The 13,206-nt window shown below is 39.6% G+C and overlaps 1 protein-coding gene and 2 pseudogenes across 3 annotated transcripts; 2 read left to right on the forward strand and 1 right to left on the reverse strand.

The window, feature by feature from the left end:
• The first annotated feature begins 38 nt into the window (after positions 1-38).
• LOC149106173 (uncharacterized) lies at positions 39-1,974 on the forward strand. The gene has a single exon (XM_089297518.1). The coding sequence runs from the start codon at positions 323-325 to the stop codon at positions 767-769; it is 447 nt and encodes a 148-aa protein (XP_089153644.1). The 5' UTR covers positions 39-322; the 3' UTR covers positions 770-1,974.
• An 811-nt stretch (positions 1,975-2,785) lies between these two features.
• Positions 2,786-8,043, forward strand: LOC110068171 (transmembrane protein 42-like; annotated as a pseudogene). The gene is made up of 4 exons (XR_016209924.1): positions 2,786-2,821; positions 2,934-3,128; positions 5,580-5,726; positions 7,322-8,043. The product of XR_016209924.1 is annotated as a transmembrane protein 42-like (transcript).
• A 230-nt stretch (positions 8,044-8,273) lies between these two features.
• On the reverse strand, positions 8,274-13,104 carry LOC110068193 (uncharacterized; annotated as a pseudogene). The gene is made up of 2 exons (XR_016209629.1): positions 11,546-13,104; positions 8,274-10,260 (listed from the first exon to the last, which is right to left on the reverse strand). The product of XR_016209629.1 is annotated as an uncharacterized LOC110068193 (transcript).
• Positions 13,105-13,206: the final 102 nt, after the last annotated feature.

Here is a 13,206-nt window from a genome sequence, read left to right on the forward strand (position 1 = left end):
GTGTGTGTCTGCGTGGTGTGTGATTGCGTGGTGTGTGATTGCATGGTGAAAACTTGAAAATGGGCAAGGATGTGCGAGGAATAGAAAGAGGGAAATGCGCTTGTGGTGAATGCGAGGATTTTATGAGGTCAGATGGAGCAGCTTGCTCAGATTAAGCGATTGTTTGAGGAAAGTGAACTAGTCAGTTGGGACAGTGAGGTGTATTAGAAAGTTTTCAGATAAATACATTGTCCCCGAAAAACTTGTGGCAGAGTATGTTGAGAACCTTGCCCAGATAAAAATGCGCAAGGAAAAGAAGAAAGAGGAGACTGAAGGAGAGTGAATGGAACGGCTGAACCGGGAGTACAGTGACATTGACTGGGTTGGACTGTGCAACTCCGATAAGCTGTCGTCCTTGTGGGTGGACGAGCTCTCCTTGTACTTTTCCCATCACAAGATCGCCTTCAAAGGGAAGAAAGCTGAAAAGGTCGCAATGATCAAAGCGCACATAGGCAGCTTGCTGTACGATTCAATGGAGTGTCAACAACCTCGGCAGCCCCCGCTAAGAAATGTGCAGCAACAAGTGACCTCATCACTTTCCGAGGTTGAAACTGACTCGCAAAGTGATGTAGTAGATCGAGTTGTCGCTTCAAGCCCGAGTACCTTAAATAACGAATCGTCGCCGGAGACTGATTTTACACCAGAACCCTACGCGGAAACATTACCGCCCTCAAAATATGGACGAAAGCGGGCACGGTTCGAGAGAGACAACTATGTTAGTTGGGACTGATGTAATATTTCGACACTTGTAAATAATTTAAATAATGTAGATTAATCTTGACTGGTGGCCTTGCTTGTATATACAAAATTTAGGTTTCTATACACTTCGCGTGTTTGTTAACAAATAAGAGTCAACTAAGCAACATGGAGTAATTTTTTGCTCGCCAAAACTAAACTGACCTTCCCCCGGTTGCGAATAAAACAGGTTTGACCCTCTCCAATTTGTAAAAGAATTTACTAATGACCCTCCCCTCCGAAGCCCCGCCCCCCCTCCAATTAAAAAAGTACCTTCCCTTACGGCAAGTTTACGGCGTCTTTTCCCCTCATTCATTCTTGGAATTTGACCATTTTGGGGGTCTTGATATTGTAAAAAACAAATTCACGTCAGTTTTTATACATCTGTCCTCTTATTGATGATGAATTGCGTCATAACATTGTCAAAGTTTACTGCAAAACCACTTGATGTACTCGCCTGCGGTTCATGGTTCCACAGCCACTTTGACAATGTTATGACGCAATTTAATGTATAGATTTAGGCCAGGCTTAAAGCGTAGATCCTGGGCCGGGTTGTTCAAAGCCCGATTAAGCTAACAAAGGCCTTCCGTTTTGAGTTTTAATAACCATCATATACACAAAACGATGTAAGTAGTCTTAACGATCATATTGTACTGTAAGTAAGTAAGTATTGTGCTTTAATATTATTATTTACACTTTTTATTTCTTTAGTGTTTTTGGTATGTATATTGTGTTTGTAAGTCTATTAAAAACAAAGCAGCAAAAAACATTTGTATAGGAGAAAAAGGTATAATTCGGTTAACTTTTAATCCTGGGTTAACGTTAACCGGCTTCTGAACAATCCTGCCCTGCTTTCAACAAGTTAACCTGACATGAGCACGCGATCCAATCGAAAACCAGGACTTGGTCAGCGGTCAACTTCAAAAAAATCACGTAACCTCAATGAGCTGTAAACTCGAGCCCGCGATATGGTCACGTGATACTGGCCAGCGGATACCTTTTTTGACAGGTATCAAATGATGATAACAGGAATGTCCAATATCAAAGAAGTACAGGATAGACCAAGGCTGCATATCTCTAGGGCTTGCCAAAAGCAGCTCCAGATTTCCCAAAAAGTTGCCCGAAATTTCTCAAAAAGTTGCTCAAAAGTTGCTCTAAAAAAAGTCAAAGGTTGCTTTTTGTAACGAAAGTTGCTCAAAAGTTGCTACAAAAAACAAAAACTTTTTTTGTTTTTTTCTTCTTTTATTTGGTCTAATGCAAAAATATTCAATCTGTGCAACAACAGTAAAATTTCCGAGCATTTTTCTGCAATTTTTGTTCACAATACGTATGAGTAAATACTACGCATCAATATCAATATAACAATATTAATCTTGTAAAATTCTATTATGAGCCAATAAAATTGTCGTTGCTGTTCACGGTCAAGAATTCTAACCATTTTCATTTTCGCTGGAGTACTCAGTCTTGCCCCTGCTTCTGCGGTTACCCTCAAAAGATCTGAGTGACCTTCGTAACCTGAAACACTCGAATCAGTAGAGCGTGAAGCTTCGTCCGCCATTTTGGATTTTCTTTAAAAAACCGCTGACCTAACAGCCCAGCTTTTTTTAAAAACCAAGATTTTAACAGAGATGATAGTAAATCAACATATCATTATTACTTGTTACATTTGATAAGTTTGAAAGGACTGGATGTAAAAACGAATGCAAAAAGAGCATTCAAACATATAACACTAGCGCGCGCAACGTGATAAATGATAACCGTATGGAGCCACCTTAAAATGAAAAATTGCGCAGTTCCAGAAAATATCCACATACTCCTCCAACACAAGGGACTGGAATTTCCTGGGGGAAGGGGTCTGTAAGACCAAAAAAATAAAAGAAATGCACGAAGCTTGATTGGAATTTCCAGAGGGGTGGGCATGGGGGAAGGAAGTGCTTATCTCTTCTGTGGCATAGGAATGTGGTGGAGATATGGATATTTTCTGTAAGTACACATTTCCAATACGGGTAGAATGGATGGGGACTTAACTTTGTCTGACCTGAACAAGGTAAAAAGGAATTTAAAGAAGCTGGATGGCAAAAGTACCCCATATGACCCACGTGCCAAATAATCTTTCCGTTTGTTTCCTTCTGTGCCCAATCCCACTCGGCTGCGCGTAGAATGCCTGGGAGATATCGTGTCTGGTGCTTTTTTTACCACCATTTGTTCATGCTGTTTCTGCGAGACTTTGTGCAGCTCTAGCGTCCACTTGCGCAAAGTTAGCCATGTCTCCGGAGCTACAAAGGAAGTTTTGGTGCAATTTTTTACTTCAAAGTGTTTTTGGTGGCTCCACGCTTACGTCGCTTTGTCGCACGGTTAGTTCTTTTATTTCCCTGTTCTCCATGTCTTGTGCAAGTTCATACCTCAGCAAAATAGTTGTGATAGAAGAGGATACATATGCAGTGGGTTTGATCACTCAAAAAAGCCTTTTAAAGTGAAACAGTCCAACAGCGAGTACAAGAACAAACGGAATCCCACGCAGTCTATTGGCGAGCTATGGACAAAACACTGACTCACAGTCCATGGACTACCCTGAAGCCTGGTTCTCATATGCCACCGACATACGGGGGACATAGCTGCCGGCATGGCCTGGGACACTGCTATGGCATATTTGAACATTTACCGCTGAATCATAATCTGTCCCAGGCATTGACTGCCAGCTTGCCCGCGCAGTTGAGTTGAGTTCAACTTTGCTGGCAAGCCGGTGGTTGTTGGCAATGAAAAAATTCTATGTGAACATCATCTGCGGAGGCAACATACTCCAGTAAGACAATTTGATCCATATTTAGAGGTAAAATGGTTGAAAATTGCGCAATTTGATTTGTATTTCGCACAAATTTGAGTACGTTGGCGATCCATCGCAGATGTGTCAGGAACCCACTGGGACAGATCGGCGCCGAGCGTTGTCAGTTGCAACCAGCAACTACATTGCGGGTAGGTCAGCGGGATATGAGAACCAGGCTTAATGGACTACCCCTGAAAATAGACCTTATCACGGTTTTCGACGCCATCTTCATGGGTAGTCAAAGTGGTCAGAAATTAAAGCATTTATATGGGAATCCGATGACAAATAACATTTTCCAAAATTGAATTTTACACATTTTGTGAATCAAAACGTGAAAACTTCTAGGTGGAAGATTGTATTCACCAAGTTTGGAGGATGTAGCTTGACCAAAAGATGATCAGTTAATTTTTCCAATTTTCCATACATTTGTCTGTAATTTTTTTCCTGCAAACCGCATCTAGATGTCCACCTACCCAGCCAAATTTTACACACAAATGTATGGAAAATTAATTGAGCATCAGTTCTAGCCAAGCTACATCCTCCAAACTTGGTAAATGCAATCTTCTTAACATAGTATTTTAACTTTTTTATTCACAAATTGTGTAAAATTCAATTTTGGAAAAAGTTATTTGCCTTCGGATTCCCATACAAAACACTTCTGACAGGGTTACTAGATGTGTAATTTCACTATTTTAATATTTCTAAATATTCAAAGATTTCATTGCTTTGCTTCATAATTTTGTGTTCAGGAATTTTCCGGTTTTAGTTTACTAGGTAAACCTATGCATAGTTTCGGTATATTTCTTTCAGTGTGCTCAAACCACAAATAGTTGTTAAAATGCATTAGTACAACCAGGGTTTTTGTGGTTACCTTTCAGCAAACCGTTTTAATCGCTAAAAGTTAGCTTATCGCCTTAAGATAATGAAATTATGCAAAGGAAATCCTTTCCCGCATGTTAAACTACGGAAGAAGTGGTTAGGTTGGCTTGGCAAAATCAATTTTCAACATCTTGGTACGTGCTATATTGTGTTCCCCTACTCGTCACTTTGGTATAAAAAAGAGAGAGTTTTAGCTTGTACTTCAGCTGAGTTTTGGGAACCAAAGAGATCGACAGAACAGCACTGCAGGAGAAGATAAAGGTCAGACTTGCTTCTAGCAAGGTATAGTCTATTAGTCGCTCCCATTTATTTTACTTTGCTGTGTTAGTTTGCTGATGAATTTGGGCTTTTAATAAACTGCTTAAGGGAAAATCCTTGAATCCTACTCATTCCTACTCACACAGCCACCATGTCCAGTTACACACTGTAATTTCTCACCGCTTTGCAATTTCCAGTCATTTCTAGTGGCAGGTCTAAGGGGCATTCAAAAGGGGAGGGGGAAATTTTGACTCTTACAATAATTTTCAACAGTAAAGTAGAGTGGGGCTTGCATTACTAGCACTGGATCTAGCTTTGCATATTGCAGAGCAATTAAAATGGACATGTAATTTTGTCATAGTCACCAGAATAACAAGTTTTCTCACAAACCACAGCTGGTAGCCATATCAAGCTGACTGCCATTTTTCGCTTATTTCATTTTACTCAGCCAGCAAAAAATTACTCTAAAGTCAGAGTATCCTGAACCTGGAACATTTGACACAATACCCCTAACCAAGTCATGGTGATTTACTGAACAATAGGGATCCACTTGTCTATTCTGTGTTCAGTGGTATAGCAGCCCACAACTTTAAATGCTACTCATTTGGAATATTATTTTTAAGGGTAGTCCATTTGGTTAGTCCATTATGGTAGTCCATGGACTGGGAGTCAGTGTTTTGTCCATCACCCAACATTCATCCCCTCCCGGGATCTCATCCCCATGCAAAATGAGGACATTTTTCTCCAAACATGGGACACACTGGAGGGACTTGGTACAGCAGTACTGGCCTGTTGATTAAAATGTTATGTTTCAGCTACTAAAATTGCATTTTTGACATTTCAGATTGTCATTTTTGCAAGAATGTCTTCCTTTCTTCTGGTATTCGTTTTCAATGCATTGATGCGGACATTATTTGTGAAGTCTCTGAGAGGATCGATGACTTAAGCTACGGCAACTGTGACAAATACAGGCTCAAACTTCATTTTCACTGTGAGTGCAGATATAAGTATGAGTACTGTAAGCCTCTCTAAAGTTTCAAAGATGACTTCATTATGGAGAACAAGTTCTGTAATTTTTGGGAAAATCTTAGTTGAAGCTTACATAAAATTTGTGATTTTTAATCCAAGCAGCTAATCACTCATGAGTTATCCTAAGGTGGTAAGGCCATAATCATGATGTGTTCAGTTGCTTGGCAACTTCTGGATTAATTTGAGTGTGGGGGACTGGAAAAAAGCAAGCACATGTTTCTCCTGTTAGCTGAGATTGAGTTCTGTAAATTGACCAAATTAAGAAATAATGAGCTCCATTCTTTCCTTTAAATATGTTTGCCCTGGTTTGTGATTATATTTTTGACATTGGAAAATAAAAATGTTCAAGCCAGAAAAGTTATGTAATTATGTATGAATATGGGAAGAAAACACTTCTAAGTGCAAAACCCCCACACCTGATTTTGGGCTATGCCTGGGTTAAAAGCTGTCAAAGCTATCGATGGATCAAGTTATATGCCCACCTTTGTTGTATACCAAATTGCACTTGTTTGACCCCAAATGTGAAAGATCAGTTCATCGCTCTGATAGCTGTTTGGAAAAGTTCACAGATAAAACACTGTGGAGAAAGCTCTGTGACTGCTTGACAATGTCACACCAACAAACTGAACTTGTGACTTTTGTTTTGTTTTGTTGCTACATGTAAGTGATCTAATTATCTTGATCTCTTGAATTTCAAGACTTGTGATTAAATTGTTTCTGGTACACATCCACATGGGTGAAATGATCTTCTGTTGTAATTTTCCAGCAAACTTGGGAACAACAAAACATGGCTATTTTGTGTTAATCGATGCAAATTGAGTCTTAAGTATCATAGGGAGTTGGACCAACTAGGAAATTAGGTTTCACTGTGCACAAGTTCTGATGGAGTCTCAGCCTGCAAAGAAAGTTGTGTTCATTTGTATAAATTATCTGATTACTCCTGGCTACGCTATCACTCGTTAATCACAGATGATCAACCAGTAACTCATTTGCATAAATCTCATCATCACTACAACTCCTTCTAGCTAAGCTATAACTCATTAAAAAGGGAGAGGCTGCTTGGTTAGAGTTGAGTAGGTAACCCTCTCATAAGTAACCAAATAACAGTCTATTTTTTATATCTGATGTCCATGGTATACTATTTCAACTCATGCATTAAGATGAATGACTAATCATTGGTTGAGCTGGACACTGTTAGTGTTGAGACTTTAAGATGTATATATTGAAATTTCATCAAACTACAGCATTTTGAATCATTTTATGTATGTATTTTTGGCATATAATAAGCCTGTGAAACTACCACCAGGAAGAGAATGTGACTCAAAATTAAGACCCCTGTAATGTCATCTGTCATGAACAACAATCTCCGGTAACCAATCAACCAGGTCAGACACATTACATGGCCACTCACAGGAACTTTGACTTTACATGCCAACACTCCAGTGCCAACCTCTTCTAATGATAGTACGGCAAGCTAGCGATTCTAAAGCTTAAGATGCAACTTAGACAGTCAAGTACTTTAAAGGCTCCGTACTGAACGAGGGTTATTTCTTGCAGGCCCTGTTGGGTTGCTTGCTGTTTGGCGAGGCATTGTCTGCGAGATGGTGGTTAGGCACATCTCTGATTCTCACAGGATTGGTTTTGATTCATTATAACAGTGCACCCTTAACCGATGATCACCTTCGTGACAAGAAAGAATAAATAACAAAGGCTTATGTTTGGTGGCAATGTAACCCCCAATGTTTGAGTATAGAAGTGTATTAGGCCTGCATTGTTGGTATGAGAAGAGCAAAAACGATTGTCTTTCATGTTGGACTATTGCCTTCCCCCAATCAGATATATTACATGATGGATTGGTATTCAAAGATATAGCAAGCTTTGTGCATGCCTTCTGACAACTACAAAACTGTTTCCACCTACAAGGCATCCACACAATTAAGAGTTTTACGTTTGATGGTATCTCTGTTTAGACGTCTTCAGCTGCAATGAGATCAAGTCATACTTGTTTGTAGTGTTGTGAAGCAGGTCAAAACAGAAAGGTTTTTATCAGCTTTCAGTTTCTCTGAAGGATCTGTTTTAATGATTGTGCGTCAAATCAGGAAAGCAAGGCAATGCTGAAAGCCCAAGGGTGACATTTTGTTACTACTGCATTGTCTCCATATTGTGCTAACACAACTCAATGTCATCTTCTAAAAGTGATGCCTTAAGACATCATGTGAGACTTGAAAGCTTGAAGATTGAGACAAAGGTTTGAATTAAAAGAAATGTTTCTTGTTGCACTTGCCTCTACATTTTGAAGATATCCTATTCAAAACCTTGTATACTAGATATAAGGACAGTCACAATAATTGACCACAACAACTTGTGATTCATTTAAAGTGCTAGTGATACTGTTAAATCCAGGTAGTGACCAATTTTGAGAAGTAAAACTAAGCTGGTGTAAGGAAGTTCTGATATGACAAGGGTTTGTGACAGCCTAGGTTGTAATAATTATGGGGAAAAACATCCCTTGTTTTCGTTGGCATATTTTAAGTTTGGGTGACTTCTTACATGTATCTTCTTTTACATTCTCTTTAAAGTTCACTCTTTTCTATTTACTGCCTTGTTTTGCAAGTATTGTTGCTTGTGGGTGTTCTCCTTTATCGTTTATTTTTACATGGTTCCTCTGGTTGTTCAAATATTTTCACCTTAGTTTTTACTTTCGTTATCACCTTTTTTTCCTTTGGAACCTTTTTCTTTGAACATTTCCTGGGCTTAGCATATGTTTAAATTTATTTGATTTCTTGTTGTAATCCTAATCACTTTCACTATCAGACTCATCCTCACTATCATACACGTAATCCTTATCATTAACATCATCACTTTCAATGTCATCATCATCATCATCACTTTCATCACTAGAATCACTTTTATCATTATTCCTGTTATGTCCATTGTGATAAAGGTCTCCGTTCATAACACCATTATCATCGCCGTCTTCATCGTAGTCATCCTCGTCATCATCATCATCAAATTTATGATTACTGTTGTTCCAATTACGGTGCTCATTAACATCATTGTCTCTGTCTTTGTCAGTAGTTTATCTTGCTCCATAACCTCTCCAGAGCTTCCAAAACTCTCTTGTGTTATGAAAGTGTCCCCTCCACACCAATCTCTTATAATTTTTCTTGTTATAGCATCTAACTGAAACATATTTTTATCATAATGGTGCAAATTAGTGTTATTCTCACTGTCACTTATATTCCTGTTTGCTGCAGTTTCTATGTCGTAAGTTTCAATGCAATTATTTTGTGTACTTAGAGTTAAATCCATAGGAGTCACGTTTTGAGCCTTCACTGCAGACAGTTGAGTGACTCGTGTTGCATGACAATCTGGCAAATTCTCTTTTGTCAAATGTCTGTGTCTGATGCCTCCCCCTGTATTGGTGTAGTAATGGACATTCTTGTTTTGTCACTTAAAGTGATGCAATCTTCTTGAAGGCTTTCAATCCCTAACGAATTCAGCTCATCAACCACAGAATCATGTGTTTCCACTCTCGCATGATCTCTATGAAACACATTTCCCGTGAGCTCGACTGAACTGTCAGAGTCATCCTCAACAGTATAAATTTCTAACTTATTCGAACTGGATCTCCCACTTGCTTTTTTATCTTGGATATCACCACATTTTCTTTGGATTTTCTTGGGTATTGGTTTAAAATAGGTTTCTATTCTTCTCATTTTAATGTTTTCCCCATGAAAGGACTTTCTGTCACTTGATTTGATTCGTCGTTTTCTTGATTTCTTTTGTGTTATTTGCGATGGATTCTTTTCTGTGCTTTTTATTGGTGACTTGGATGAAGATAAGGTCGTAGGGGCATTTTTCTCTGCAAATGTAGGCTTCCAGTGTCTGGTCCCTTTTCTCCGTGTTTGCTTTGACCCCTGGGAAGATGGTGCCTTTGTATCCTCTTTATCCTTCGTGCATTTTGTGGCATTGTGTGACTTCACACAAGAACTGTCACGCACCTCAATTCCCCGAGCTACATTTCTGGTGTTAATGGAAGCCTGTAAATCTCTCAAAAGGCACCGCAAATTGTTATCTGGATCAAAAAAATCTGTTGCCAAGAGCTCAAAAGAGACGCATTTTTGGTCATTAAAGTTACATCGAATGAACGGCTGTCTGTCAATTTCAGCTCGGTAATTGGCTTCATTAAACTCTCCAGATTCATTTAAACTTTTGCGAGCGGGGGCCATCTGTTGAACAAGCTCATGAACTTCTTCCGGTTCTAGAATAATCCGTCCTAAGGTTTCAATGTCTTCAGAAAGGAACAATTGTGTCAAAAAGTAGATAAAGTTAAATTGCTGGCTTTCATCAAACGTGATACTCTCCCAGAAGTGTATGTTGGAATAGTTCTTGAGTTTTTCTCTCAAAACACTTGTCCTACATCCTGCGAGAGAAAAATGAATCACCCACGCCGATAACAAATCTTCGTCTTCTATTGTAGTCTCGTTGATCATCTACAAAAGAAGAATTAAACAATTCGTTTGAAAGACTTTTTAAAAAGTTTTCTTGCGTGCAGGTTTCGTAGTTTGCGACAAACGGCACGCGAGTAACGAGATTCACGCGCGCGATATTTTGGCACCGTGTTGTTTCGTTTTCTTTCACTTCCGGGAATATTCTTGTTTACGAAACGGCAACCGCTGCAAGGCAATTAATTCAATAACGGTCCCAAATGTATACTATTTTCTCTTTCAAATGAGTCAATGATTCGTCATAATTGATTGTGGGTTGACAAAGGAACTAGGCAGCTTGGCCTTTTCTAAAACAACTCATTTTAGGTCTAGATCTTTTATTAGAAATTCCTGCAACGATGCCTGAAAATATGAATGTTTGCGGCACGTGATTTCCGACACTTGGGAAAAACTTGACGGATTTCTCAGGCTCAGGGTCTTTTTTCACCGTCCTGAATTTACAGTTGCCACATTTCAAGCCCAAGGGAAATAACGGTTGGTGAACGGCCGGGGTATTTTGCAGAAGCCGACCGCCAAGTGAAGAAGGTCGCAGAACGCCAAATGCAAATGTAGTTTGTTTCACTCATGTTTGCTTGCGGTTAGTTTTTATTTGTTGGAAAGGACAGCATTATCTTGTATTTAGCCCTTTCCAACAAATAAAAGCTAACGCGAGCAACCATGAATGAACTAACCGCAAGAAAACAGTGCATTCGGCGTTCTGCAAAATACCCACGCCTGGAGCTACGCGTGACCAAATGGCGTGTTAAAATTCAACTTAGCGCCAGTTTCAACAGAAAAAATTCGTCGAAATCTTCCACCACGGACGAAAAACAGCCCTTATTTACTGCAGTTCCTTCATTTGACAGTTACATATATCTCCGTAAAACATCCAGTATTTAGCATAGCAAAATGCGCAAATCTTGTCTGCCCGTAACATAGGTAAATTATGTATTTGACCTGGCTGTGAACTGACGATATAGCGCTCAAATTATAGAGGCCCACCGAGACACTGAAGTAGAATGTATTCTTTGCAGCTGTGTCAATTAAACCCTGCGAGTAAAGCCTTGTTTTATGCTTTTTACCGGCACATAAAGGAGGATGTATTCGCACAGTATGCTGAATTGTGTCCAGTAGGAGTGTCAAGATGAAATTGAAAATCGTCGTCCATTGCAAATATTACTGACATAAATAAGCGCAGTAATCAAGTCTATTTTATATTTTAAACTCGTCGGTTCGTTTAAAATCATTAGGTCTGAAATGAAATGTTTCCGTAAAAAAGCTATTGAATTACCTTGTAAGATACTGAATCCGGGGTCACGCGGGAATTTCAGGCATTGCACATGCTCGACAAAATTTGCCACCTCCTGTGTACTGCTCTGATTATATGAATCTGTTCGCTACCGCTTATGCAAACATCCAGGTCAGGTAAAGTGTACTAGCTTTGGCTTGTGACTGTGGCCAGACGCTACCAGGTTTGGCTTGCATTCCCTTCCCGTGTCAACATTGCAGTATAAATCTCTCCTCAAACAATCCTTGTTGCTTCTGACCGCGGTGGCATGTGCAAGAGTCGCGGCATAACAGGCATTCCTTTGCACCAGCGATCTACATCAGCAGGCATAAATTATGCAGACTCGTTCCACGCATTATCGTGCGCGAATCACTGCTCTCTTATTGAAGACAAGAAAGGACATCTAAACGCGAGGCGCAGAAAAACGTTTATAACACGCAAAACGTGCACGGGAGCGAGCGATTCCGTGAGTTTCAGAATAATTTGATTTCATAATGTGTTTTCTTTGTAGTCGGTGCAAGAGATTTTTCCCAGGAATAAATACCTTCTTATTGTTTTCACGAGTGAACCTGTCTCGGGGACGAATCCCTCCTAGCACTGCATAGTAACAGGACAAGATTGGTTTGTTCTTTGTTTGTTTATTTAGCCTGTGAACAATCTCCTTAGTGGGATGGTATAGGGCGAAAAAGGACAAGCGAGGTAACTCGAGCGCGTTGGATATGTTGTTTTCGCCCCCACCCTACTCAGGAGAATGTTGGCAGGTTATATTTTAGGTTGTTTCCAGTGATATAGCGATTTTAATTTGATTGTCGAAAAGTGATTGGTTTTGCATCAACTACGCTACACGATTGGCTTTAAAAAAACTCGCGCCACTTTTCATCCAATCAGAAGTCAAACCGTGACTCACTCACACGTTTTCCCACGCTTTGCGTCAGCTACGTGTAATTACTTCGAGTTTTGATTGGTTCACTGGAGTGTCTGTGACCTTTGTGATTGGCTAAAGTGATTACATTGGCTTTTGTTTTACGACACTCAGTTGAAAAACGCTCTAACACGGTGCAGTTCGCCTCTCGACCACTTTAAAACACCAACAAGAACTTTCCAGGTGGGTCAAGTGCACCTGAAGCAGGAAGCCCTCGTCTTGTCTGGAATTGTAACCATTTTCCAATCTCTAAATGTTAATTCTCCTTACTGACCGTCTTATAATTGGTTGAATGCTGCTGGTGAGAATTCGGAGGTATATCATGATAATTTCCATCATGTGATGATATTATTTTTATTCTCGCTCTCCAGCTACTTAGCAATGCATTCATATTGTTGTGAGAAGTTAGCTCTACATCACAATGAAAGGGTGGTTGAATGGCCAATTAGTAATTAGTGGTGTGTATCTCCAATAGGTCATTTCCGAAGTACTTTGTGCTTGGACTGAAAACATTTCTTTTAGCAGATGCCTTTACACCTTTATGTCCATGCTAATCAAACTCGTTTCCATGCATCAAATGTTATATACTAAACCTAAGTTCTTTGCAGCTGATCTCACAACGTTGGATGTGCTCGAGAGTGTTCAGGAGTGCTGGTTAAGTTGTCTGATTGGTAGATAAGATTGGGCACTTCGAGAACTACTCCAGGTTTTTTTTTTTTTTTTTTTTGAAACTCTGAGGTTG

Source organism: Orbicella faveolata, unplaced genomic scaffold (assembly GCF_042242905.1).
Source record: "Orbicella faveolata isolate gen_17 unplaced genomic scaffold, um_ofav_v1 contig_3, whole genome shotgun sequence".
Taxonomy (NCBI): domain Eukaryota; kingdom Metazoa; phylum Cnidaria; class Anthozoa; order Scleractinia; family Merulinidae; genus Orbicella; species Orbicella faveolata.